At 43.8% G+C, this 25702-nt stretch overlaps 1 protein-coding gene across 4 annotated transcripts in view; it reads right to left on the reverse strand.

The window, feature by feature from the left end:
* Window positions 1–1376: 1376 nt before the first annotated feature.
* Window positions 1377–25702, reverse strand: part of TFAP2B (transcription factor AP-2 beta) — a 25304-nt gene continuing 978 nt past the window's right edge. The window contains exons 2-9 of one of the 4 annotated variants that reach the window (XM_006926450.2): window positions 23483–23509; window positions 21834–22292; window positions 16953–17013; window positions 14440–14475; window positions 9080–9299; window positions 7388–7506; window positions 5125–5266; window positions 1377–2365 (exon numbers count right to left, since the gene is read on the reverse strand). In XM_006926450.2, coding sequence (XP_006926512.2) covers window positions 2065–2365; window positions 5125–5266; window positions 7388–7506; window positions 9080–9299; window positions 14440–14475; window positions 16953–17013; window positions 21834–22292; window positions 23483–23509 — 1365 coding nt within the window. In that variant the 3' untranslated portion in view covers window positions 1377–2064. Of the gene's footprint in view, window positions 2366–5124; window positions 5267–7387; window positions 7507–9079; window positions 9300–14439; window positions 14476–15391; window positions 15432–16929; window positions 17014–21833; window positions 22293–23482; window positions 23510–25702 lie in introns of all 4 variants that reach the window. The other 3 variants (XM_006926448.2, XM_025042775.1, XM_006926449.3) reach the window with 3 other exon arrangements.

The raw sequence follows: 25702 nt of genomic DNA on the forward strand, positions 1-25702 counted from the left end.
AGATGGGCTGGAGTGTGACTATAATCGTTGCTTTGGCCCTCTAGGTGACTGGAAACCAGCTCCCTAACTCGCCCCCCCCCATAAAAACGTCAGCACAAAGCTCTCAGCAGGCTCCTAAACCCCACCCTTCAACCTCCTCCAAGGCTAAGACCCACACAGCAGAACTGAGAGTCCCATAGGGTTTAACTGTAAATCCTGCAGAACAGACATCTGGCACTTTATCTTCAAGGGATGTTGCAAAGGTCCTAATGTCTACTTTGTATAAAGAGGTGCGGTGTATCGATACTAAATTCAGAGACCTATCTCACCCACCCCATCCCCTGGGGATTTCCCACTGTTTTTGAAAGGGTGGGGACAAAGGGTTCCAGATCTTATTTCATAATAATGCTCAGATGAAGCCTGAGAAAGGAGCTGAGCTGACAGAAGTGAAGATATTAAATGTATAAAACTTTACCCACTGGGAATAGTCAGTGTATCCAGACGGTAAATTCAAAGCTGAAATACATCTCCTTTCACTTTGCATTATTTTACCATTATACGCCCAAACAAGTGCACGTCTGGGGGTGGGGAGGGGGGAATGCCTCATTCATAAATTATCTTGTAAGAAAGCAATCGTTGTTGAAACACAGGAGCTTGCACCATCCTCCTCCCCACCACCACCCCCAAAAGCTGCTTCATTCCCGACTAAAAGAGCAATCATCAAAGAGCCCAAGGAAGTAGAATCCATTTTAAAGGCAGGGCAATATTATTAAAATATTGGGTTCCAAGACCTTTACTCGTCTACCTTAAAATTCATTTTGCAATTTCCCTGTCCCCCAGAATTCCGTGTTGAGGTATCTGTTGGCAACTAGACTCAAAAGATGCTTCAATCTTATTGGCCACTTTCTAAATTATTCCCTTTGAGCTTCTTTAAAGAAGTGCACCTGCAGAATTCTGACATACAGGCTTTGATTAAAAAGGGATCAGATTTTTTTTTTCTCTGTACCTTATAGATTGTGTAGGAAGCCCCAGTCCTCTTTGAAGAAGCTCATAAACCATGCGGGCAAAGCTTTGGAAAACAGAAGAGAATGAAATGGTACATACCCCTTCGAAGGAATTACATACTAATCAACGTATTCATATTGTTTTGTTTTGTTTTGTTTTACTATTCTTAAAATTGGTAGATGACACAAATATAACAAATGCAAGATTCTCTGTATGCAGATGCTGGCAAGGCTGGGAACTAGTAACATTTCTGAAAGGAACTGATGATGAGTCTGAATCAACTTATTGGTCCGGATTTTCCTCAGCCGCGGGAGCCTCTGCTCCGCCGGCCCGCACCAAAAGCAGCAGCCAACGCCTGCAACTCCGCCGGCCTCCCGCCCCGCCCGCCCTCGTCTTCCCTAAGTACACAAACGGCCGAGGAGCTGGGCACCGGTGAGTTTAAAATGCAGAGCGGGATGGGGCGGGAGCAGGAGGACCAAGGGGACTGAAACACAACGCAAAAGGGCTAACCACAATCATGTTCATCCTGGAAGATTCCCGTGACAGCTTGAGGAAGGAAGGGCAACATAGAAAAGGGTGAAAGGGTGGTTGGGAGAGGGGTGAGTTAAGGGGGGGAGGGCAGGGACATCGAGACAGTTTCCTAAAAAAATATTAAAAATTAAAAAGTTCGTGCGTCTCAGTCAACCAGCTGTCAAAGCACTGACACCAACAGTTTCTCCGATTTCCTTCCAATAAGTTAGCGTTTTCTCATGTTTAGTCTTATGTTTATTTTCCAAAGGGGAAAAAAAAAATCATGGTTTTCTTTTATTATCAGTATTACTAAGCTCGAAAGAACCGAAGTGGAAAATCCGGACGGTTGTCTCCAAGTGTATCTTGAAATAGACACTGAGAACCGATACTGTTGCTCCGTTGTATGCCTCAGTTTTTAAGTTACTTAGCTTTTTATTTTGTTTTAATTTTGATTGTATGTGTATTCTATCTAATATTATTCTTCCAAAGCCAATCCAATATTTTAAAGCTAAAATTATTTTTTCCTGTTTTTCTTTTGTATTTAAAACATTTTTCCTTTTTTTAAAATTTTCATTTCCTGTGTTTCTCCTCCTTGTCGCCAGTTTTACTACCTGGGCCTTCCCCAGACGTGTGCCTGTTAGTGGTGGTGTTGTTCAAGAACATCTTGTCCATGCCTTTGAGCGCCTCAGTGAGATAGTTCTGCAGGGCCGTGAGCGCGGCGCAAATGGCCGGGGCGCCGAAGCCGTGCGTGATGAGGCTGAAGTGCGTGAGGCAGCTCTGGATCCCTGGCTCCAGGATGGGGCTGGGCCGGCTGTTCCCGATGGGCGTCCGGTCCTGCGCCAGCAGATCCGTAAATTCTTTACAAAGTTGCCTGTAAAGAGTTGGGAGAGGAACAAAAATTCCCCCTTAGTGTCGTTGTCATCGGCATTAGAAAGGAGACGCTCACACAAACCCAGAGGCACCCGGTCACCGTAGAGACCCAAGAGCGAGGCTAATGTGAGCGATTCCGCTCTGTTTCCTTTCTCAGCGCTCGCCTCTCTAGAGCAGCTGGGACTAAAAGGAAAGAAGACGTGGGGAGGTTATGCACCCCTTCCATCCCAAAGGCTGGCCCTCCCCAGTCTTTTCTCCTTCATTCCAGGACCGCTTAGACTCTGCTTTGGACAATCCACTAGGCTTTAGCATTCGATTATGGACTATTCAGTCATTTTTAGCTCTTACCTGGCAGTTCTTTTAAAATCTCTTTTCTCCTCCTCTCCCCTGCCTCTCCAACCTCTTGGTGATCAAGCTCAAAAAGCCCTGAAAGATTTAGACCCCTCGGCCACAAGCCCATCCCTAGCACAGAAGCAGATTGCTAGAGCCTTGCATGGCCCAGGGCAAGCAACTGTTAATTGCAGAAGAGAATGCTGATTCCATTCAAAGCAAAAATCTGTTTACATGCAGTATTTGAGAAGGGAGGTATTTTTTCTCCCCACCCCTTATTTTTTCTTTCAAGTGTAGGTGACTGAAAACCTTTGTACTACAGGATTGTTGTCCATGTAAAAGGATTCCTGCATTGTTTAGGTAAAACCTAAAGTTAGATGGTTAACACACGGAGAAGGGTAGATTTTTATTTACTGAAGGTTTTTTTTTTTTTTTAATTTCTTCAAGGCACCTACAATTTAGAGGAATCTCCCAGCCTTAGAAATCCAGTGGGTCTGTAGATTACGCTTACTTGAGAACTTTTTATTATAAGAGGTAGAAGGAGGGTTTTAGCCCAGAAGGTCCAATGGCTTGGATCTGCTGGTGGTCAGAGGCATGGCATTCCAGACTTTCACAGACTGGCAGACTTATCCCATCAGCCTACCTCTACACAATCATCGAGGAAAAAAAAAAAACAAAACTATGGAATCACCCTGGGATGGCCTGATACTTGCAGACACCTAGCCTGGCCAACAGGTAAACAGGGCAGGTACCTGGAGAACCAATGTGAGTGACCCTCAGGCATCCTTTCCCAGGGGATTACTCCCAGTGTAATGGCTAACCTAGATGGTGAATACCTCCACCCACCAGGCATCCTCTCTCTACACTCTCTACTGGTTTCTCCGTTCAAAATGCACACATACATCTTCACACCCAGAAAGAAACAGGTAACAGTTCTGACCTAAATAGGCAGTTCTTAAGCCAGTGGTACCTTAGAATCACCTGTGGGGTTCAAATGCACACATCCAGGCCCCCACTGATTTCAATCCAGGGGGCTTGGGGCCAGGTCCATGAATAAATATCTTGAAAAAGCTCCCCCAGATGATTCTGATACTTACTCCAGGTTAGGAAATGCTGGCCTAAGAGGAGCCACAAGGCTTTAGGGGGGAAGTTACAAGCATTCCATAGGGAAATGACAGTCGTTTGTGGAATCCTATTATCTAATTTATGCAGTTTGATTTTATTTTTTCCCCCCAAAGTACCTTTCCTCGTTTATAAAGCATCAACTGGTCCCCTGCCACCAGACACCAGGGCAAGGGGTAGGAGGGCAATTTATTGACAAAGATCTATTATATTGCTAGTTGTTACATCAGAGAAAAATCTTCTAAAAAGAGAGTAAGTACTAGGTTTTGATGGTTGGAAGAGATGGTTGAAGTTTTTCCTTAAGTTTGCACCCATTACCGAAGTGCCAAAAAGGAAATTCTGAACTGGGGAGAACAAATGCTTAGAGTCAAACATTTTAAATCTTCAAAGCCCAAACCAGGGTCTGTAAGCAATTAAAGTTCTGGGACATTAATATTTTTTGACCCTGCGGAAAGGGGCAATCAAATTCCAATCACGTCTCAAAAACATCTGGACAAATTTGAGCAAATGATTTTTCAGCCTTCCATATATTTCTTTAAATTACGCTGTCAACGGAACAAACCGCGTCCTCCAGCACTAAATAAATGAGCGCCGCTGTTCAGGCCGCGCCTGCGAGAGAAACGTGCGGGCGCACGCAGCGCCACCCACTGCAGGCCTGAGCCGGCCATAAAACACCAACAATATGACACGGAAGCCAAAGACGGGAGTAAATCAAATAAATAGAAAACCCACTGTAAAAGTTCAAATGAGCTCTAGACCTAAATTTAGCCAGAGATTTACTATTTTTCCCTCTGGAGTTGTAGTAAATTTTAGGTCTGTGGAAGATGCCAAACAGCAAGTTGGAAAGAGTAATTAGAGCTGCGGGTAGAGATGGGCACACACGGGTGACAGATAGACACCCAGAGTGAGCACACGTGCATGTGCGGCTATGACAGGGAGGGGTGAAACCCAGGCAGAAATATACACGTCGGGATCTAGGGAAGAAACCTGGAAAAGGTCTGCCTGACATCCCAGGGTGGGGAAGAGAACTGTAAAACGCCCGGATTCAGATTCATAAAACCATCTTCTCCCACCCCAAAGTCTGAACTAGAGGAGACAGAGACAAACCCACAGCCTAGGGGCATGGGTGTGAAGTGGGCAGAAGAGGGGCAGCCAGCAAGTGAGGAGAGCTTCCTAGCCAGCAATGGACAGGCTGCAAATGCTACCTTTACCACTAAAGAGGTCTGCATTTTGCTCTGCCTCCTCCTAAGCTAGGTGGGTCAGCAAAGTAGGAGACAGGGACAAAGACCAAGGGTTTAGGACACTCACTTGGTGGCCAGCAGCATATTCTTTCGGGAGTGCAGATCACTGGGGTCTGTGTGCTGCCGATTCAAATACTCAGAAACTGCTTTGGCGGGAAACTCTGTTTCGCAGATGTACCCAAAATCTCGAGCTAAGTGAACAGCTTCTCCTGAAAAGACAGCAGCAGAGGTAATAATCAGCGCCCAGTCCCTAATCATCCCAGGGCAGGAGATGCTCCCTGGTCAACTCTCTCCCTAGTTATTTATAGAAGAGGCCAGCTGTTGGGGCAAAAGCAAAGGTGAGACAGATTCCCTAAGTTAAAATGATTCTCACTCAGGCTGTAATTGAATTTGGCAGAACCAACTTTGCTTCCACCGCTCTTTCCAACTGCTCCCTGATCATCCTTCCCGCCAAATTCTAGCTAGACAGTCCCTGAATAGCTTCAGGTCCCCCACACCCCATGCTTTGTCTTGTGGGAAAGGTGGGCCAATAAATTCAAGAGCCACCTTACAATTGCGCCTAGACACCAGGCTGAGTATTCAAGCCAGATTCCCCTCTTCTTAGTAGCATCTGTTATACTGCTTTAAATAAATGTAAAAGTCTTCCTATCTTTTATGTTACCTTTTGTATTTTCTTATAATTGTATTGGGGGGAATCCCTTATTAGTAACTAACATAAACATGAATCCATGTGTATATATGTCTATTTACATTCAAGTATATGTGTAAAATGTGTATGGAACAAGTATTTCTATCCAGCAAAGAAATATAAGTTATTCTCCATTTCAGTTTCCGGCTAACTTTCAGGTTTCTCCTCTTCAGAGGTTCCTGTCATCATTCTCCTACTTCAGGACTTTCTACTGCACAAAGGTGACATAGCAGCTACACAATCCGAGAAAGTCTTCTGCTTATGTGGAATAAAGCATTATTACCCTTCAAAGCACAGCCTTAGGGGTTCGAGGAAATATCCCAAACATGAAAAACAAATATGGTGAATTAGCCCAGAACTACTTTATTTTTAAAGACCATGTCTTAGTTTTAATCATCAGTATTATAATAATGGCAAGACCTCAGACATAATGCTTACAACAATTCATAAAACTGAAAACTGCCAACCAAATATTAAAATTTCAGTGCGCTTTTCAGTTCCTCCCTTCTCCACCTAAATCCCTGTCTTGGGCTGAGATTACCTTGACTGCTGTTTCAAAATGAGGATTGTGATATTAGCAATTTCCCAAAGGGCAAAAAGTAAAACCCCTAGGCTAACAGTCAACCACTAATAAGTATGGGCTGAATATTTGGTGACTGCTGCCCTGGAGGGTAAATTTGGGCCAGGCAACTTTACTTAAAGCTGGCAAAGTGCAATGCCTATAAATGTGATGACTTACGGTTGCTGCTTAAATATTTTAAGACCCCCTCCTTTAAAAACTAACTCTCTACAGGAATGTCATAATATCATACCCATGAAAATAAAAGAAAAAAAAAGTCTAGAGAAACTTCTACAACTTCCTCCATTATGACTATCTGGCTGTATTTCCTGTGTTTTCCCAATTGCAGATCCTCTGGTTTTAGACTGTGTAGAAGATCCTTTTTATTGCATACCATAAATATGATCCCCAAACCCAAAATGATGAGCAAATTATAATGTGATTGTTATAATTATGTCCCTTGAACAGATGAATCTACATTGAAGCTCATTTGTGACTCCTCTCCATATTTTCTCACCCCTCCCCCACCAATTTTCTACTAGGCATCATTGGCCTTACTAAGCTATAGTTCAATAACAGTAAGTCCCACATAATCAGCAAGAGATGGGCCCTGGGCGTGACATGAGTTTTAAAATAACCATTATGGATTATGAATGTAATACTAGTTTCATAAAGAGACAATGTGTTTTCTATTACTAATTCAAAGGTAAAATCTGAGGAGAAGGGATATAGAATGGATTGATGCATACAGAGTTACTCTTGCAAGAGTTCATACAGAGGGTGTTTCAGACACTGTGTACTGCATCTGGTGGCAGAGGTGACCCCTGCCCTGACTTGGAGGCTGGACCTGAGCACTCTTCACAGCACAGGGACCCTCATCGCTGTCCCTTGGCTTCTCTACAATTGCTAGCTCCCTCTAAGTAAAAAGACCTTTGAACTTCTCTCAGGCAGTTGCTTGACACCCACTCATAAGGGCACAACAATTTCAGTGATTTCCAGTTAATCATGAAATGTATAAAATGTCAGCCTTCAGCCGACAGTTAAGCTCAGCCACTTCATGAAATGGCCACATGTCTTGCTTACCTTCCACCAGGGAGGTGAGTAACGTGACATTTGCTGCTTTGCGCCTGCCCGCGGGTAAATTCAAACCGATTTTTTCTAGCCTTTCTCGCAAAGATCTCCCCCCATTTTTCGATTTGGCTCTGAAATTGCAAGAATTAACATTCTGATTAACCTCAGAGTGTTTCTGAAACAAAGTTTAGACTTAGCAATCTAAAGCCCAGTGGAGCTTGAAGAGGTTTTAACTTGAGGTTAGCACATTCTCCCCCCTCCTTTTGGTTATTTGCTGATAGTTTGCTGAGGTTTGCTTAATTTCTGTAATACAGAGCATTAAAAAAGGAGTCGTTCCTTTTTTTATCTGGTGAGGAAAAAAAATGATGCCAGATGGGAATAATTAGGGTATAGGCTATGGGTCTAGAGAAGGTAGAAGCTACACATGCACATACACAAGTTCCTTTCTTGTCATGAAGCCAGGTAGGTGAGCAGCAGAACGGTGCAGAAAGAGGAAAGTACTGGGTGGTTCAGAGAAGAGAAGGCACTAGCTGAAACAGGTGGGCTTTGCAAGGAAGGGGTCAGGAGTCGCTGTAAAATGGAGTTGGGTTAAAAGGGAAGGAAGACTGAAACATGAAACTAATGATGATGGTAATCATAACAACAGTAAAACTAACACTTTAGGGAGTTTAGTTATGTGATAAGCACTTCATATTGATTATCTCACTTAATCTCATAGCAAGTTTTACACACACACACACACACACACACACACACACACGCTCAATGCCTAGGGGGTGATTGGAAAAAACTTCCACATTCTGGGGCTCAAAGAACTCACTTGAAAACTGAACCAAAGTAGAGCAGACTAAGAGGGTTCAAAGTGAGAAAAGTCCATGGGTCACACCCTTACTTCCTCCTAAGGCTCTCCCTGTATGTGCTAAGGTCTGAACAAAAATACAAGAAAAAACCCCAGTTACTCTGATCTCTTGCTGTACAGTTCACACAGCCACTTTTAGGAAAGAAGACTTTCAAACCCTAACACGGACTAACTTGAAAAGTTCATCTCATACAATGTCACCTTCATAACCAGGGACACTACCAAAGAGTACAGACGTTGGCAGGGACCCTTGCGAAGATTTTAAATCTTAAGATAAAGGCTGCCCCTCCCCCATTTTCCACAAGGTGTCTAGGATTGTCTTCCTCCAATATTGGGGAGCATCTGAATGGCTCCAAGGAATAACTATTAATAATTCTAAAATGGTATCATTATTATTACTAGTAGTGATGTTACTGAAGAAAGGAGGTTACGCGTCCATAACAGTTTTTCAAACTGCGGGGGTCAATGCATTAGTGGGTCCTTCATGACCAACTTAGCCACCAACTGCACTGTAGCTTCTAGGTCTCACTCAGGCTAGTGAATGCCCTGAAAGTGTCCTGAGGGTAGGAAGGAGCCGGACGCCGCGGCACAGTCTGGGAAAGTGTAAGGTTCCCAGGCTCGCGGCGCGGCTGCGACAGGGTGTGAGTGCGCAGCTTGATCCCGCCGCTCCGGGTCCGAGGGCGGCAATGTTGGCGCGTGCGGCTCCAAGCACATGTCGGCCGCTGCTCCCTGCACTCTCAGCGCTCAGGCCACCTGGTTGCTAGGCAACTGCATCCAGCTTCAAGTCAGTTTCCACGCGAGCCCTTTTCCCCGACCCCACAAAAACTGCTTTGGGCGGGGGTTACCTTCTGAGGACGCCGCCGAGAAGAGACGCATTGAGGCATTCAGGGGGCGAAAGCCGTCTCTGAACTTCTCCTACAGTTACTTTGTACTTTGAAGTTGAACTGAGCAGAGACAAACGTCCAGGGACAGAGCAAAACACTTCGCCGGTGTTGACTGACATCCCTCCCAGGAAGCCATCTTTATTCATCATCAGAGAAGTCACAGATTTGGGAGGAACCGGAACTAGAGAGAGAAAAAAATGCCATAAAGGTGACCGAGTTTCGATCCTGGTGACCGGTGGATAGAATGAGTCGGTCCGCGTGCAGAGGTGAGGCCACAGGACAGGTGCCAAGTGGAAAGCTGGAGAAGGAAATGTTTGTTCCAGTGGAGCTATGGTGCATTCAGAGCACTGTGTACAAACAAATGGAAAAGCCATCACTCTTCTGGAAATTTACCCATGTGTGTAGACATATGAGTGTCGCTTGCCACAGTCCTGCTTACTATACAAATCAATAAACATGCAACTGGAGAGTTTGGGTTGTGATGTGTATGAAACCTGACAAATCCTATTCCATCACATGCTGGCTGTGTGACCTTAGACATCTCTTTGAACCTCTTTGAATCTTAGTTTCCTGAAAATAATAATCACATTTGGTGCTGAAGCATGAAAGTGACTATCGTTATGAATGATATAAAATGGTAATATCAGTGGTCTTTATCTGAGCCCCTTCCTCCTCTCCTGATAAACCCAAACCATGGCTGTCTCTGGAGAGGATAGGGAGTGCCCGCCCCACCAAATGCTGAGCCCAAGAATAGACAAGCAACACCATTAAGCTGTAGAGTTGGGCCCAAAAGAGCTGCTCATTTCTCTAAAGTAGATCCCATTCTTTCTTATAGGATAACAGATTCATTTAGAAATGAACCCAAATGCTCCTCTCCAGTGACAGCAATTCCACAGTGACATGAATTTTGTTTACAAATTAACATAAAGTACTGGCTGGTGATTGTTCAGAGTAGTTATGATTTACAACAGGTGCCCTGATCAATCAACCAATCACTCTAATTCATATGAGCTGCGGTCTTGCCTTGCCCCAGTTGTTTCATTTCGGCAAGTAATTGATAACAAACCGCACTCAAGGTATGTTTTATGCAGAAGTTAATAAGAGCTGACAGCTGGTTGCCACTGCTACCCAGGCTTACTCAGTCTCTCCAGCCTGTATTTCTGTTTAATTGCGTTTTAGTGTCATCTGCACCTCAGGAAGATGCAGGGCGCAGTAGAACCAGAAGGCAGGGAATGAAGAACAGTGAACAGCCTCCTCCCAGTGCCCTGGCAGTCTCCCTCCCCTGGACTTTTACACTGCTGAAATCCATTTTCTTTCTGCAGGCTCTAGCAGCCACTGACTTGCCCTACACTTTAGTGTCTCCCACTAGGCTATGAAGCCCCCAAATCTTCAAACAGTATTTGTTGATCCCCAGTCCAGAGGATTTACTGAAACACGAATCTGGCATGAAAAAGGAGGCTTCTATTCTCCCTTTTAAATAAAGACTCTGTCTCACCCTATAATCCTTCTAGTAAAAAATATGCTCTTTCTACCATCTGGAGCCTAGAACTCTATATATCAAACAAGTTGCATAATCTCCCTTGTATAGAACAAACTAACCAACACTAAGTATTTTTGTATTGGCTTATTCTCTGTACCACAGATTCCAGCATTCAGACCACCAAGATTGTTTAGAGACTTCCAAAAGCCAGTTAGGTCCTAAATCTTTTATTTACTATGAATTGCACTTAGGCCTTTTACAATCATCTTGTGGAAAACAACTCCATAGGTGAATGGATGGGGGAACTGTAGCATTCTCTTTTGCTACTTCTTAGTAGACATTTAGGACTTCTGTCCACAGAATCCAAGACCTTATTCCAGGGCAGATAAATGATGTCAGATAACAGAGTGGATCTTCTGCACTGACATGTGGTGGTGGGGGTGAGTCACAGAGGGGGCTTGCTTTTTTCTCATTCTCCTCACCATAGTCTCATCAGTGATGAGACTAGTTAAGAGTGAACCAATGAAAAGCTGAAGTGTGAGTATTAATTAAATTTAAGGAAAATATGGAGTTAAAAATTTACTTAGCAGACAGTGATTGGGGTGGGAACACTTATCATTTAACTCTCGTATAGAACATCCATATCTGTTTTAATGTATCTAATTCCTCATGGCTGTCCTGATTTCTGTATTTCAGATTCAGATTTAAGCACTATAAACAGATAATTATGATCATGGGAACTGGCATTAAATAAACTTGGAAAACTTTTCCCCAAAATATCAATGGCCCTTTGTAGTTTTAACATGGCATAAAATATAGAAATAAATTGTATAAAAATCTTATCTTTGATACTCAGCAAGATTTTTATATTTAAATACTACTTAGAATATTTTAACAGAAAAAAAACTCCTACTAAGCTGAAAATAGTAAGTTCAGTTGCTATTTCCCATATCAGATAACTGAATATCTCCCAAAGATGGGAATTTTACCTGCTTCTCACAGTCCCAGAGGCCAAATCTCTTAAAAAGCCAGGCGTTTAGAGACACTTTATAACTTGCCCTCTAATTTCACTATTGTTAATTGCCTGATTTACCTGACAAGAGCTATTTCCTTTGGGGAATGAATATTGCTCCCTCCTGTAAGCTGTACCTTCATTTCTATACATACAATTATCATCTAAATATCACCAATCAGTCAGCTTCTGTCAGCGCACTGCTGGTGGTGGGGGCAGAGTTGTTTTTTTGTTTGTTTTTGTTTTTGTTTTTTTATCCACAGACAAAAACTATTTGAACAGACACGCTTCAGATTATGTTTCCATTTTTAAATTTAAGTATCAATCATATTTCTATCCTCAGCTCTCTCATCCTCGGGTTATCATCCTAACGTTAGCATTGGTGCTTTAGACTAGAGCCTATACATTTCTTGTCTTAACTTTCCTTCAACTCCATGGCACCGTTATCATCTACCTTCTCCTCCATTCTCACACCTGCTTAGCTCAGCTGATTAACCCCATATTTTATTCTCTTGGTCTTTTTTCTTCTGCTTTCCTCCAGTTTATCAATAAACCCAGAGAGCAACAGGGCCTCGGTTGATTTGTTAGTAATTATGAGTACACTGTTTCTGCTCAAGGAACCCAGAGATGACTAAGATAGGTTTAAAGCGACAGCAGGAAATGGTAAGGAAATGGAGCATAGCGAAACTCAGCATGAAGCTTTCAGTTCTTTACATGTTTACAATTTTCTGTGCATACATTAAAACTGTTTTTTTTTTTTTTTTCTCTCTTCAGTTCTCAGTTAGATAGCATAGCCAACTTCTGGATATAATACCCACAAAACTTGCTCCCCTCTTTCCTTTTTCCTTGCATTATTTTGGAGAGAAGAAAAAGGTTTAAAAACTGGTCGATATTTCATTACAGTGACTAGAGTTTTGTTTAAGAAAGAGGAAAAAACTGATTAGAGAAAATATCATTCATTAGTGGACTATATAGAGCCAAGGTGTTAACAGGCTAGCTCTTAATCTGTTTCTTTAAACATAAGTGTAAAATTATAGCTTTGAGATCTTTGCGTTTGACTGGAAACAAACCCTCTGTGAATCTAATCTCCCAGTGGTGGAGAAAGGGAGAAATAGATTCAAGGGTAAGTCCCTCTGAAAGGTACTCAGACTTAAATATGTAAACTATACTGGGAAGACTCCTAGAGGTGGAACATCGCTTGTAATAAATTGTCTTACCAGCAGATAACCCCTTTCCTCACACTTGCGTCGTTTCTAATCTACCTGAAGGCTAAATTTTATTCCACATGTATATATAACAAGTATATAAATGTGAGTACTGAAATATTGGAGAGAAAAATAAAAGGATTCCCACAAAGAAAGCTGGAACACACACACACAAAATATACAATCATCCAGTGTTGCCATCCTTAAGGGGCAAAGTCTAAGAGGCTGGAAACAGAGTTGGGTCTCATCATGTACTTGACATGTGGGACCTTGAGAAAGTCATTTATCTTTTCTCTGCCTGAGTTTCCACACTGGGGGGGTGGGGGTGGTGAAGGTGTTGAAGAAGAGTGTCTAACCTTTCTAGTTTTGAAAATCTATGAGTTCTGATTGCTCCCTGGGTGGCTGGCATGTATGTCAGAGTTCCAGTTCCTAGTTGAATAAATACTTATTGGGATCCAAGTCAGCTCTGGAAAGGCAAACTTATTCATTTGAGAGAAAACATATCTTTTCAAAGGCTCTGACATGACAGATTCTCCGTGCTTTTTACCTTTTAAGTCAGAAGGAAGAATACCAACAAAACCCATTATAATTGAAATTGGCAAATTTTTTATTCTCTCCCCACCCCAAAAGAAAATCTACACCAATCGAAGTGTTTATGTGGGGAAGGGGCCAGAACTAACTGGAAAAAAAAGTGGGAGAGAACGGAGGTTGAACTGAAACTAACCAAACAGGATATCCCTAAGACCAATGAAAATGCCCCACAGTCACAACATTTGAACCTTGGACCCCAGCCACGATAGCCTTTCCAAGAAATCCCAGCATTTTTTCTGCTGCCTAAGGTGTCAGACCAATTGCATATTGGCCTCCGATCACACCAAAAACTTTTTCTTAAAGCCTAGGTAAGCCTTTTTTGAAGTTAAGCTATAAGATGTTGGCAGTGATCATTTATATTAGCTGGGCACCACCTTGCCCCCTCCCCCAACCCAGATTCCCAATCTTAATAGGACTGAGAGTTAAGAATGATTTTTTAATGTCTCGTTGGATTTTTAGACTGTTAATGTACCGAATCCTTCTCATTATTACTTTATTGATTGCTCATTGACCAGCCCCCTTCAAATCGTATTAACCACCCTCTGCCGGTTTAGATTAGGAAGGTTTAAAAAGCACCTTTCATTACTGCCCCCCCACTCCTGCCATGGAGTTGAGACTCGGCAGCTTAATGGGAGCTCTAATGGGGCAGCTAAGAAGAGAGGGGCCACGGTCCCTGCCGATTGCATTAATAGCTCAAAGGGGGCCAATACAGAAAATTAGCCGTAAACGAGCTCTGGAGATCTTCAAATGAAAGAGCCATTTATCACGCTGGCTACCTTCACTCCACTCGTTTGCTCTCTCTACTGGGAACAACTCATTTCCTCTTAACTAAATTACTTCAGAAATGTCAGCTAAGCCCAGATAGCAAACATAACGAGAGAGCTAGCCTATAATCTATGGAGTGGTATCAACATGGGTGAAAAATTGGACAGGTTAAATTTTAGAAGAGGATCCTTAAATAATAGAGAGAAAGAGAGAGAGCAAGAGAGGGAGAGCGAGAGAGGGAGAGCAAGAGCGAGAGGAGAGCGAGCACGCGCAAGAGAGCGTGAGAGAGAGAGCGAGAGAGATCCTTATGCCTAAATCTTCTGGCTTCATAAACATAGAGGCAGAGACACCTAAACCTGAGCCAGTTCGGGCACTTTTATTAATGAGGTAGAACTTAAAAATCTCTTTAAAAGACCATTAGAAAATAAGTTAAGCAACCGAGTCCCCTGCCAGTTGTTAAATTTAGAATGTTTAGTTCAGAAAACTTGCTCACCTCCTCTTTTATGAAATTAATCTCTTGGAGACATTCCTCATAAAGGTGGGAAAAGGGACAAAGATGGGAGACCAGAAAGGAAGGAAGGAGCTAATGAACCAATAACCTTATTTTAAGTGGTTTACAGGGATTTAAAATAAAATAAATCAACCACTTATTCCTATTTTGTTTATGGCTCTCCAAAGATAAAAATATATTAGGATTTTTTCCTTCATGTAGTAAAGCAAGTGCCTGAAATACGAAATAATGGAATTGATCTAACACTTCATATTCATAACATATCCCCTAAAACAACAAAGTCATTAGGGTACCACTTAGACGTTTTAAGCTGCTCATTAAAAAAGAAAGAAAGAATGAATGAATGAAAGAAAAGAAGAAGAGAAGAGAAGAGAAGAGAAGAGAAAAGAAAAGAAAAGAAAAGGAAAGAAAAGAAAAGAAAAGAAAAGAAAAAAGAAAAAGCTTGTTGGGCCAAAGAAAGTATTCCAGTTTTCCAAAACAGAACCGGCAACTTTAGTCAAGATTCTCCTTATTCCTGGCGGTGCCCTTGTATGTGAATGCTCACATTCCGCTGACAAACATATACAAGCCCTGAAATGAAAGCATCCCACATCTAAGAACATTTTCAGCTCCCTTCTGTTAGGCAACCTAAACTGCAAATATTTTTATTGGCCTGGCTGTTAATCTATTAATAACATTTCTGATTGGTCATCTTTTGGGCATGCCCCACTGTCAGCCCACATGCTGTTTCTAGAACATGGAACCCTAAGCTGAGAAGTTCTAGCTTTCTGTGACAAGGGAGGAGGAACTAAAACAAATAAGAAACAGCAAAAAAAAAAAAAAAAAAAAGAAAGCCAGTGGAGACGTGCTTCCCTCCCCCCATCTCCTCATCAACCAGCAATTAACCAAAAAGAGAAGACTCAAGAGGAAATGGTGAAAGTGAGCTGTCAGCACAGTTGCAAATCTAAGCACTGGAGACACCGATGCAAAACCAAAAGCTGGCATTAAAAACCGAAACGATACTATCTGATGGAGAAAGGGAGAGAGGTTTGAAGCAACACTTAAATAGTTCTACTTCGGAATCTTATTAGTCTTTTTCAGGATATTACATTCCAAAGCCAAATGGCATCATTTCAAGTGTAGTTTCCCTCTCCCACTTCTCAAAGCTACTTTTTCTGCCTTTTAAAAGAAGAAAATTTAGAATACCTCACCCTTTTTGAAATCCTTACTTCACTGCCAGCTTGACTCTGGATTACTTTCCAAAGCATCTTTTCATCGTTTTTGTGAATGTCATGTGGCTCCAATGAATCATAAATGACTGAAGCCAGGATTCTTGACACCAAACATAAGGACAGGTCTTCTCCACCATCGATAATATAGGGTTACTGTAGTTAAAATTGTATCTCCAAACACCAGTTCTTGTGATGATTAAAGATTGTACTGTTTACACATTCGAGCTCCTAAATTTGTGGCATGTGAGTGACATTCGGGCCTTTCGACAGCCACACTAATTGCCAAGCATCCTCTCAGTGACTGTCAGAGAAGAGGGGGGGAAATTAAGCAGCTGCAATACGCCCGCAATGAGTTATTGTAATTACATTTAATTAGTTTAATTAGTTAATTATTTTGCTTACAGCTGTACAAGAGACTGCAAACATTTGTTAATATCACATGCCCTTTAACAGTATGGGGTGATTCCACAGTCACACTAAATCATGAACGCATATGTAGGAAGATTTAGAAATGTACATAGGCTGTCTCAGCTTCTAAGGATGCGCATATTTAGCAACACATTTGGCACAATTAAAAAAATGAGAAACAACTCATAAAACACAGAGAACTGGGAACAAAATTACCACCAAAAAATCAAATACAATAACAAGGAGAGAAGGAACTGTCTCAATGACATAGAGTTTAGTTCAGCAAACTCCAGTTATCAATGAAATAATTATGGCACATTTTTGAAAGTAGTATTTCCCAGATAGTTCCATACATTATGGTAGTTCAATTATTTAAGATTGTATGTAGAATTGCTACCAAATGTATCATGAGAAAAATGGCAATAGTCTCTGTCCCTCTGTCTCTCATCCGGGTTTCTGCCTGAGATTTCCCTTCCTCTTCCCCGTGTCCTTCTCCCCGACACGCCCTTTCACCCAGACAGCCATTGTCCTATAATTGTGAACAAACATTTGTGTCTTATAAAATAATGAATTCCCCCAAAGTGAAAACTCATCATAAAGACACGAATGCACAGGAAATTTTGTTTACTTTTGAATGGGAATAATCCATACCTTTTTTTATGACAGACTGGTCCAATAGATTCATGCCGCTGTTATTGGCATCTTCAACCGACTGTGAATATAAAAACATCACTATTCAAATTGACTGGATATTAAAGAATCACACACATAAATCATGTCATTCCAAACTGGAGTTTCTGTTATTTCCATTTATATTAATTCACAAAGGGAGGTTTTATTATTATCATTATTACCTCCAAATCGACATAGAGATGAAATTCACTCAAATTATAAATTTTTCCAATGGAAGAAAAGGAAAGTGTGAGAGACACCTGGGATGCAGCATTGGTTTAGTTATTATATTAAACACAGATATTACATAAACATATAAACTTTTTATATCATTCGTTCTTATGAATTGTAAAAATTTGGCAACAGCTGAAAGATTTTCACCAATATTAGTAAGAGCAATTTAAGTTTTCTATTCTGTCCCAGTGCATCTTAACTCCAGAGTCATTTTACAAATACGTAATAGTTTATATTATGGGATTTTAATTAAAGGCTGAGCAATTTGGAATGGAATGCAAACAGCAACACATAGGAACATATCTGTAAGCCGCCAGGACCGCACACCCACTGGTCTCCATACACATCCTTGTGCACTATGAACTTCTTGCTGTACAACAGTCCCTATGAAGAACCTGCACAGTTTACTCCCCCTCCCAACTCTGTTTCTGCTGCTTCCAAGCAAGGAGCACACCTGTTAGGAAGGGAGTAACCACAGACACACACAGAGGCCCGGATGTTCCCAGTCAGCACCTAGGTAATGGCAAAGAGCATTCATCTTCTGTGCCACAGTTTCATGTCTGAGAAGGAAAGTTTCCACCCTGGGTGTTGGCAGCACTTCTGAAGGGAAATAGCTGTTGGAATGAGTTTCTTACTGTTGGGATGCAGGAAAACAGAGTTCCGGTTGTACATCCCAGGACCTCCAAAAGCAGAGGATTCCCTCTCTTAACTCCCAATAAAAATAAATGCTAGGTCTTTCTGAAATGTACAGCTGCTTTTCTTAATCTACAGAAACCTAAGTTTGGACCAAGTTGTCACCCACTGTACAGAGAAGTAAAAAGCAAAGAGATGAGAGTGAGAATTGAGAGTTTTCCAGCACTTCCCACCCACTCATGCTGCATCCCCAGACAGGGTGTGTGGTCATCATAGACTCCCTACCTCAAACAAGCAGCATATTAGAAACGAAAGATCTAATCATGAAGGGACATGTTAATTTGTTTCTTTTCGTTTTTGATAGTCACTCTTTTGTTCTCAGAAAGGTAAGAAACATTGTTATTCTCAATAAGAACCGTTTTCCATGTTACAACATGCCATGTGCATCTTAAGAAATACTTAAAAACCTTTAAAAAATACTTCATGTAACAAGTTCCAAACTCCTCAGGAGACCTCACCACGCACACGTGCAGGCACACACAAGATTCACGCTTTCTATGCTCACGTGTCTACAGTGGCAACGTGTCCACGCAGGACAGAAACATGCGCCTGTGTCTGTGGGCGGGCAGATCCCGATCTCACGGGCCGGGACCCGTGCGCCCCCACACCTCACACTCACGTCGGTACGTAAATATGTATATACGCCTCATCAGCGACGTGGGGTAGTTGTGGTAGTTAATGAGAAGGCTCTTGTCTGATTTTCTATCTAATTACGGCCGCCTGCTGGGTTTTTGTACAGGATATTCACGCAGCATGCTGGCGCTTAATCGTCACAGGGAGGATCGTAAAGATTTAATTAGGACTGCATGCGGAAGCGCAGAAAAACAACTCAGACTCGTAATTACTAGACTTCTTTAGTTAAAAGTGATACCAGGGGTTGCTTTAAGACACTAGGGTGTGTTTTGAGTGTGTGTGTGTGTGTGTGTGTGTGTGCGCGCGCGCGCGTGTGTGTGCGCCCGCGCGCACCCGCGCGCGTTGGGGGGATTTGACTTAACATCCCTATATGTTTATACTCATGGGTGGTAGAGGTGATGAGAGGTTAGAGAGCTAAGATTGGAAGAAGAAAAGATGTTCATGGCAACTAAACCAGCTCCAAACTAGGTGTCATCTCAACTCCCTTTCTTATGTCGTTTTTCTGAGTTTTTAGCACCGTCCATTCCTACCACCTCTCTCTCTCTCTCTCTCTCTCTTTCATACACACACACACACACACACACACACACACGCACACACAATGGGTGAAATGTAGCATTCCCAGAACCCAAACAGCGATTTGCTAGTTTAATAGCCCCTGTGAGTAAATTGAAGTAGAAATTGACAGGGTTTTATAGTTTCATTTAAAAAAAATATTAGAAGCATTTGGTTAATTAGCTCTTCTCTTCTCTCACGGTCGGGGCTTTGGCAGTGAGTGTGTGTGTGTGTGTGTGTGTGTGTGTGTGTGTGTGTGTCACATAACAGACCCCCTCAACCTTCAGCCAGGTGAGTACCCCTCATTGTCTGGCCCACCCGTCTGGCAGCGCCCTCGGGATGTCTGGTCCGTGGCTGGGGAGCAAGTAGAGGGGATCTGGAACACACACTAGGCCCTTGACATGCAGCAAGTAACTGAGGTCGAGGCTGAGGCACTTTGGTCCCTTTTAAAAACCCGACACAGACCAACCCATTCCGTAGCTGCAGGAAACATTGAACCCTCGGCCCATTAGCGTAACTTTAGCTCCTGTCCTCTAGATTCCAAACTCAGAAGTGGATTCGGGGTCTGTTCCTAGGCACATCTCCTCCCCTTTCTTTGTCACCTGTCCTGTGTCACGTGAAGCACGCCTCGGCCACAGGAAGCCTATCATCACAGTGGTAGGGACTGAGATGGTTCTTGTCTGGGAAAGATATGGGGTGTATAGCCCGCGACTCCCTACACTGGGGGTCACCCAGAGAAAGTCCCGCAGGCCTTCCTGACTCGCCAGACGACCGGCTGGGACTTTTGTCGGGAAGAAACAGGGCAAAGGTGGGGGAAGGAGGAGGATGCGAGGGCCAGGGCCTGCACCTTCTCTGGTCCTGGCTCTCTCCACATCCGTGGTCTGTGTTCTGACGCAACAACTCCGCCTGCTGCACGACGCTTTGACAACAGCATTCTCTCAAATGCACACTGACCTGGCCCTGTTTTCCTCTTGCCTTTTGTATTTGGTCAAACACTCAAAACCTCTCACAATTATATCTTCTTTAGAAAACCAAATAAATCCATTCCCTCTTTGTGGGGGTTTCCTGGGTTCAGTCACCTGAGCCACTCAGTCTGCAGGGTTGGGGTGACACAGCCAGTGTTAGCATTGCCGACAGCAATGGTGATGAGCTGATCCACTTTCATTACCTAGCACTTTGAACCGTACTCAGAAAGGTTAATTTAAAAACTGGCCCCCCCCAAGACACACATTACTCCAATGCATTAAAAAACACACACACACACACACACAACTATTAAATATCTCCTTTCTCATATGATATTCTGAAATGAGCAATATTTCCAGACAGGGACAGCCAAACTCGGTTAAATCAACAAAACTATCATTCTTATTACTATGGGTAAATACAGCCACAAATCAGGTGACACCGTCATTTTTGGAAATAATAAATAACTGAATTTCCTTTAAAACAATAAAGCACCACACACTACACACAGACAGCATTTGATGCTGTCACCACATTTTAACTGTTCAAAATACTTTTTTTTCCATAAAGGTAAGGAAGAAGGACTTGTGCTCCTTCTCCTTTTCTATTTCATTTTCCTTTGCTTTAGAGGTATATCTAAAATGATACCTAATGTCTGCAACTATGCCAATGTGACTGAAGTGTCAATTAAATATCTTTCAACCATATTTACCTTTTCTGGAGACTATTTAAACTAAGGAGCAAAAGAAGACCTGATCAAATTCACACAGACAGTTTTTAGAAATCATTTCTTTGATGTTTCTTTGTTTAGTTTAACCAAGTATTCTCAACCAAATCAGGCTCCATTGTGTAGGTTGCAGATGGGATAGCGAGTGAGTAGGGAGACTGTTTTGAGCCTTTTGTTTTAAGAAATAAACACGTGATGTCTCTTCAATTGGGATGGTGGCACTGGAGAGAGGAAAGTATTAATGGAAGGGGAGGACTGATAAGGGACATGAAGAATATTGCTCCACAGTCGTTTAATGGGCCGAAAGCTGAAAAAGAATCTCTAAAATTGTATGTGTCCTCATGGACTTCCAAACAGAATTATAGCTTTCTAGGTCTCTCCCCACAAATATTCCTTTTCTCAGGTGATGACTCTGGAACTCAGGTATCTTGGAAAAGGGCTCTGCAGCCTATGGGACATCCAAAGTATTACCTAGCTTTGACAAACATAGCACATGGTTTTCTTCCAATGCACACTGTCATGCTTAAAGTTTTCGCAAATCCAGCAGGAACCTCTGGAGCTTACAGAGGACCCTGTGCCTCCATGCTGCAGCCCCAGACCTTAGGCAGCTGGGTCTTCACCTGCCATGTCATCTGGCCAGGCCTACTATGGGACATGCATGGTGGGGGTGCATTGGGGAGGGTACCCAGCTTGCTCACACAAAGCACAAGAGAACGGAAGGAGGTGTAGCTATGGCAAGACAAAAACATGTAGCCTTGATTCTGATTATCCTAAATTACGAACTACATAGAAATATTTTTCTCCTTAATGATTTCATTTCTTGTGGTTCTTCTATTCATAATTGGACCTCCAGAAATCACCACTATGTAGTGATACACGTACACACATAAAGTTATGTATGTCGTGTCCGGCTGATCCTGTTCTAAAGGTGTACACTACCTCCCCCCAAAGAAGAGAGAATTGCCCCACCGCTGTCGCTCCTCCCTTCCCCTTCCTGGGGCATTCATTATTTATTTATTGTCTTTTTTGTTTGTTTGTTTGTTTGTGGTTACCTGGACGTCTTCCATTCCCGGATGGCCGAGGCCGTGCAGCGAGAGGCTGTCACCCATGCCCGCGTCCAGGCCGTGATGCGCCGAATGCAACAGCACGTCCGGCCGGCGGACCGAGTGGTAGTCCCTCCGGGGGTCGAGGCCCGAGAGCTGTGGCAAGGCGGCCCGAGGCTGGGGCAGGAGAGAGCCGGCTTCGGAACCCACTTCTTGCCGCTGCCGTTGCCCCCAGGGATGCTGCTGGGGCTGGTGCAGTGGGTTCAAGGAGTAGGGATCGTTGACGTGGGAGTAGGGGTCCTGGCTCTGATGGTAGGGGAGCGGTTGGTAGGGGGGCGGGAAGTAGGGCGGCTGAAAGTCTGACGACGGAGTGTGGGACAGCGGTGGGGCGCTCGAGTAAGGTCCTTGGGACACCGAGCCCAGCTGGGAGAGCCGCGAGCTGTGGCTCGGGACGCCATCGTGCCGGTCCTGGGAGCAGAGAAGAGAGAGAGAGAGACAGAGAGAGAGAGAGAGAGAGAGAGAGAGAGAGAGAGAGAGAGAGAGAGAGAAGGAAAAAAAAAATACAAGCGACAAATGGAGAAGCCCAGCTTCCCTATGTTTTTCTCGGGACAGGGGAAGTAAGAGTCTGAAACTAATACTGCCAAGTTGACTCAGAGGGCACAGGATTTCAGCAATTCCACACGCAAGGCTTTGGTGGGGGGGAAATGGGGAGAATCATCCACTTAGCCAACATCTGAGCCTTCATGTGGGGGTGCAAAGCCGGCAAAAGGCGTGAGAGAGTTTAAACTTCTTAATTAAAAATATAGAAATCTTACATATAGAATTTGCTCTTCTGGATGTTTTAACTGCCTTTTCCTAACTCTTCCAGAGGTCTAAAGCATAACAAATAAAACTTCATACTGTTTGCTGTGCTGTTCCTCCAATTCAAAACCAACCTCTGTCTTCCCTGGCAACCTAGCCGGTTATCCAGGAGCTCCCCACACAACCTGATAATTCCAGGAGCTCCAAGGAATCTGCTCGATTTGAGTTTCCTGCCACCACTCCCTCCTCAAGAAGAATTAATTTAAATAGTGTTTGATTGAAATGGATCTCACTGGAAATCATATCCTGAGCACATGTTAAGTTGAGTTGTGGTTCACAGGAGTTATTTCTAATGTTGCTTTTCTATATCTAATGCTATTATACCTCAAGGTGTGAAAATGAAGGACCTGAGGTTAGAAGAGTGGGGGGGCGGGGAAAGCCCAGACAACTTATTGTTGGTCCTATCTGGAGTGGTAAACTAAGTGAAAGAAGGAGGTGTGTGTGATAAGGGAGTTTAAGTTTCTCCCTCTCCTCTGTGGAAGTGCCACGGTAAAGTCCCCACGGTTCTTTTTGGAGAAATAGTCACCTAAATTTCCAAACTGTGATGGCAAATAAAAAGTTTTCCTGTACGGCCTTCCCCCTCCCCAGCTGACTCATGGAGCTCAGACGGAGAACACACAATGCAGAGAGAAGCAGCTGCAGCCTCGTCCAATTATGGTGCTAAATTACCAAGCCAAAGGCGCTCAAAGGAAGACAGAGACAGAGAGAGTGAGACACGCACACAGAGACGGAGAGACAGAAAGAGACATTGAGAGGAGGGAGCATGCAATTCTGGTACAACGTGAATCCAAACTCACCATGGATGAATAGGTGTGGACTAACATCTGGAAAAAAAAGCCTGGTTACTGCTCAAAATCAAACAATGATTTAAAAAAAAAAAAATTTAAGGAGTCCAGCAGAGAAACGAGCTGGACACAGGAACCGAGCTTGAGGTGTTTCCAGGACAAGCCATCAAAAAAAAAAAAAAAAAAAACCCACCCCACCCTAGACAGGCGCTGCCTGTCACACACAGACAGAGCTGCTCATCAGTCTCTTGCTGTCTTTTTGGCCTTTTTTCTTCTGCCGTTCCTAGGGGCTCCAGATGCAGTCCTCTTCCACCCGAAGCTGGGCTCAGACTGCTCCGGCGCCCCTTCCTCCCTCCGCTTGCCTACACCGCCTCATAATAATTGATATTCATGACTATTAATATTACACGAGTACTTTAAAGGGAGAATGGAGGACAAATGGAGCGTGAAGCAGCAGTGAGCGCAGAGCTCCCCTACTATTGTAAATGACGTTCATTCAGTGGAGAATTACTAGATGTAATCAGACGAGGGGGCTGGCAAAGGCGGACTGGGGAAAAAGTTTAGCAGGAAAGAGGCAGAACTTCAATTAACTGAGCTGGGGACACGCATAGAGCAGCCTCTGCTTCCTTGGACAAGGCAATGTCCAAGGGAGAACGTCGCTGGGGGCTTGTATGGAACGTAGGTGTCCTTGTTCCTGGAGAGGGACTTTCCCGATGGGAAGAACTGATCGCCCTAGGTGCTTTGTGTGCAGATTAAAAAACAAAACAAAAAGGCGTTGCCTCGTCATTTGGAGGGGAGAGAAAAGTACACCGGTGGGCCAGGTTGTTTGCATGACGTTCACAGACCTTCACTGAATATTGGAGATTATGCTTATTTATTAAAGGACAGAGGCAAATGGGGGCTTTTCATACCTTATGCAGTCTCCCCCCTCTTTAATGCTCATACAGCCTGTGCTTTTTACCTCAATTTAAAATATATGCAATCAATCTTCAAGTACACTAAACTTATCGTTTCCAGGCAAAGCCAGGGGCAACAGAAAACCTTTTCGGATGTTTCAGGAACCCGTTCAACTGGCTTGACTGCCATTTCTGTTAAAGTTCAACCTTCCTCCGGACTTAAATAAGCTTCTTCCACCAGGCTGCGGGGTCTCCTATATTTTTGAGCAGAAAATCGAGGCAGCTAGGAATACCTGCAATATTCTGTCGTTTTCTCCGTCTTCCTCGCTCCTCTCTCCCTCCCACTTTATTCTCTTCCCCTCTTCCACTCCACCCCTTCCTCTTCCTCTCTCCCTCCCTTCTTTCTCCCTGACTTTCTCATTTACCTAGTTTAGTTTTCATAATCAAAGAACGAGTTATATCTTGCTTACTTTTTAGAACCCAGTGAAATCCCTCCACGTATACCCCTAGCGATTTACACCGTGGCCCCATCCCCGCCACTGTCACGCACACAAAAGCCGCTCACATTCTTCAGAGTACTTCTATCGCCTTCTACTTTACTGTCATCCCTCCTGTCCAGGAAAGAAGAGGAGGCCGAACCGAAACAAACCCCACAAGGCGGAGGCGCGGCTCTTCGTTACAATCAATACACAACCACAAAGAGGAAAGGAAAACCCCAATCATTTGCAAAAAAAGAAGAGTCCCCCCCCCCAAAGAAAAAAGAGAAAAAGGAAAAAAGAAAAAAGGATTCAGGGCTAGACAGAGCTGGGGGTCCCTGGGCGGCGGCGCTGTCTGCGGGACGCGGCGAGAGAGCCCATCTGTCCGGTAGGACTGGGCCAGCGGTGTCGGTCGCCGCCACTTGTGTTCTGTGCGCGGCTGGTTCCTGGAATCCGCAGGGCGGCTCGGGGACCCGGCTTTCCGGAGTCGTCCCGGAGCGGCGGGGTCGTGTTGCCCCCACTGGCTGCGGGAGCCACCGTGCGTCCCGCCGCGACCTCTTCATGTGACCGACCACTGCCCGCGCTCGCCGCCCTGGACTTTGTGTCCCTTCCTCTTTCCTCTCTCCGACTTTTCCCCTTTGCAATCCCCACTGCCTGGCCTCCAGCTTCGACCTTCTTCCCTAACTCCTCCTCGCCTTTCCTTTAGACTTTCTCCAAGCTTTTCTTTCTTTCCCCTCCCTCGACGTCCCCTCGGAGTCTTCTCTTTTTTTCCGTCCTCTTGCACCTAATTCGGGTCTCCGAGGCCAGCCCGCTCCAGAGCGAGGCTCCACGGGCCGCCGCCGGCCGTCCCTTCCCGTCCC

Source organism: Pteropus alecto, unplaced genomic scaffold, assembly GCF_000325575.1.
Source record: "Pteropus alecto unplaced genomic scaffold, ASM32557v1 scaffold7, whole genome shotgun sequence".
Lineage (NCBI taxonomy): Eukaryota > Metazoa > Chordata > Mammalia > Chiroptera > Pteropodidae > Pteropus > Pteropus alecto.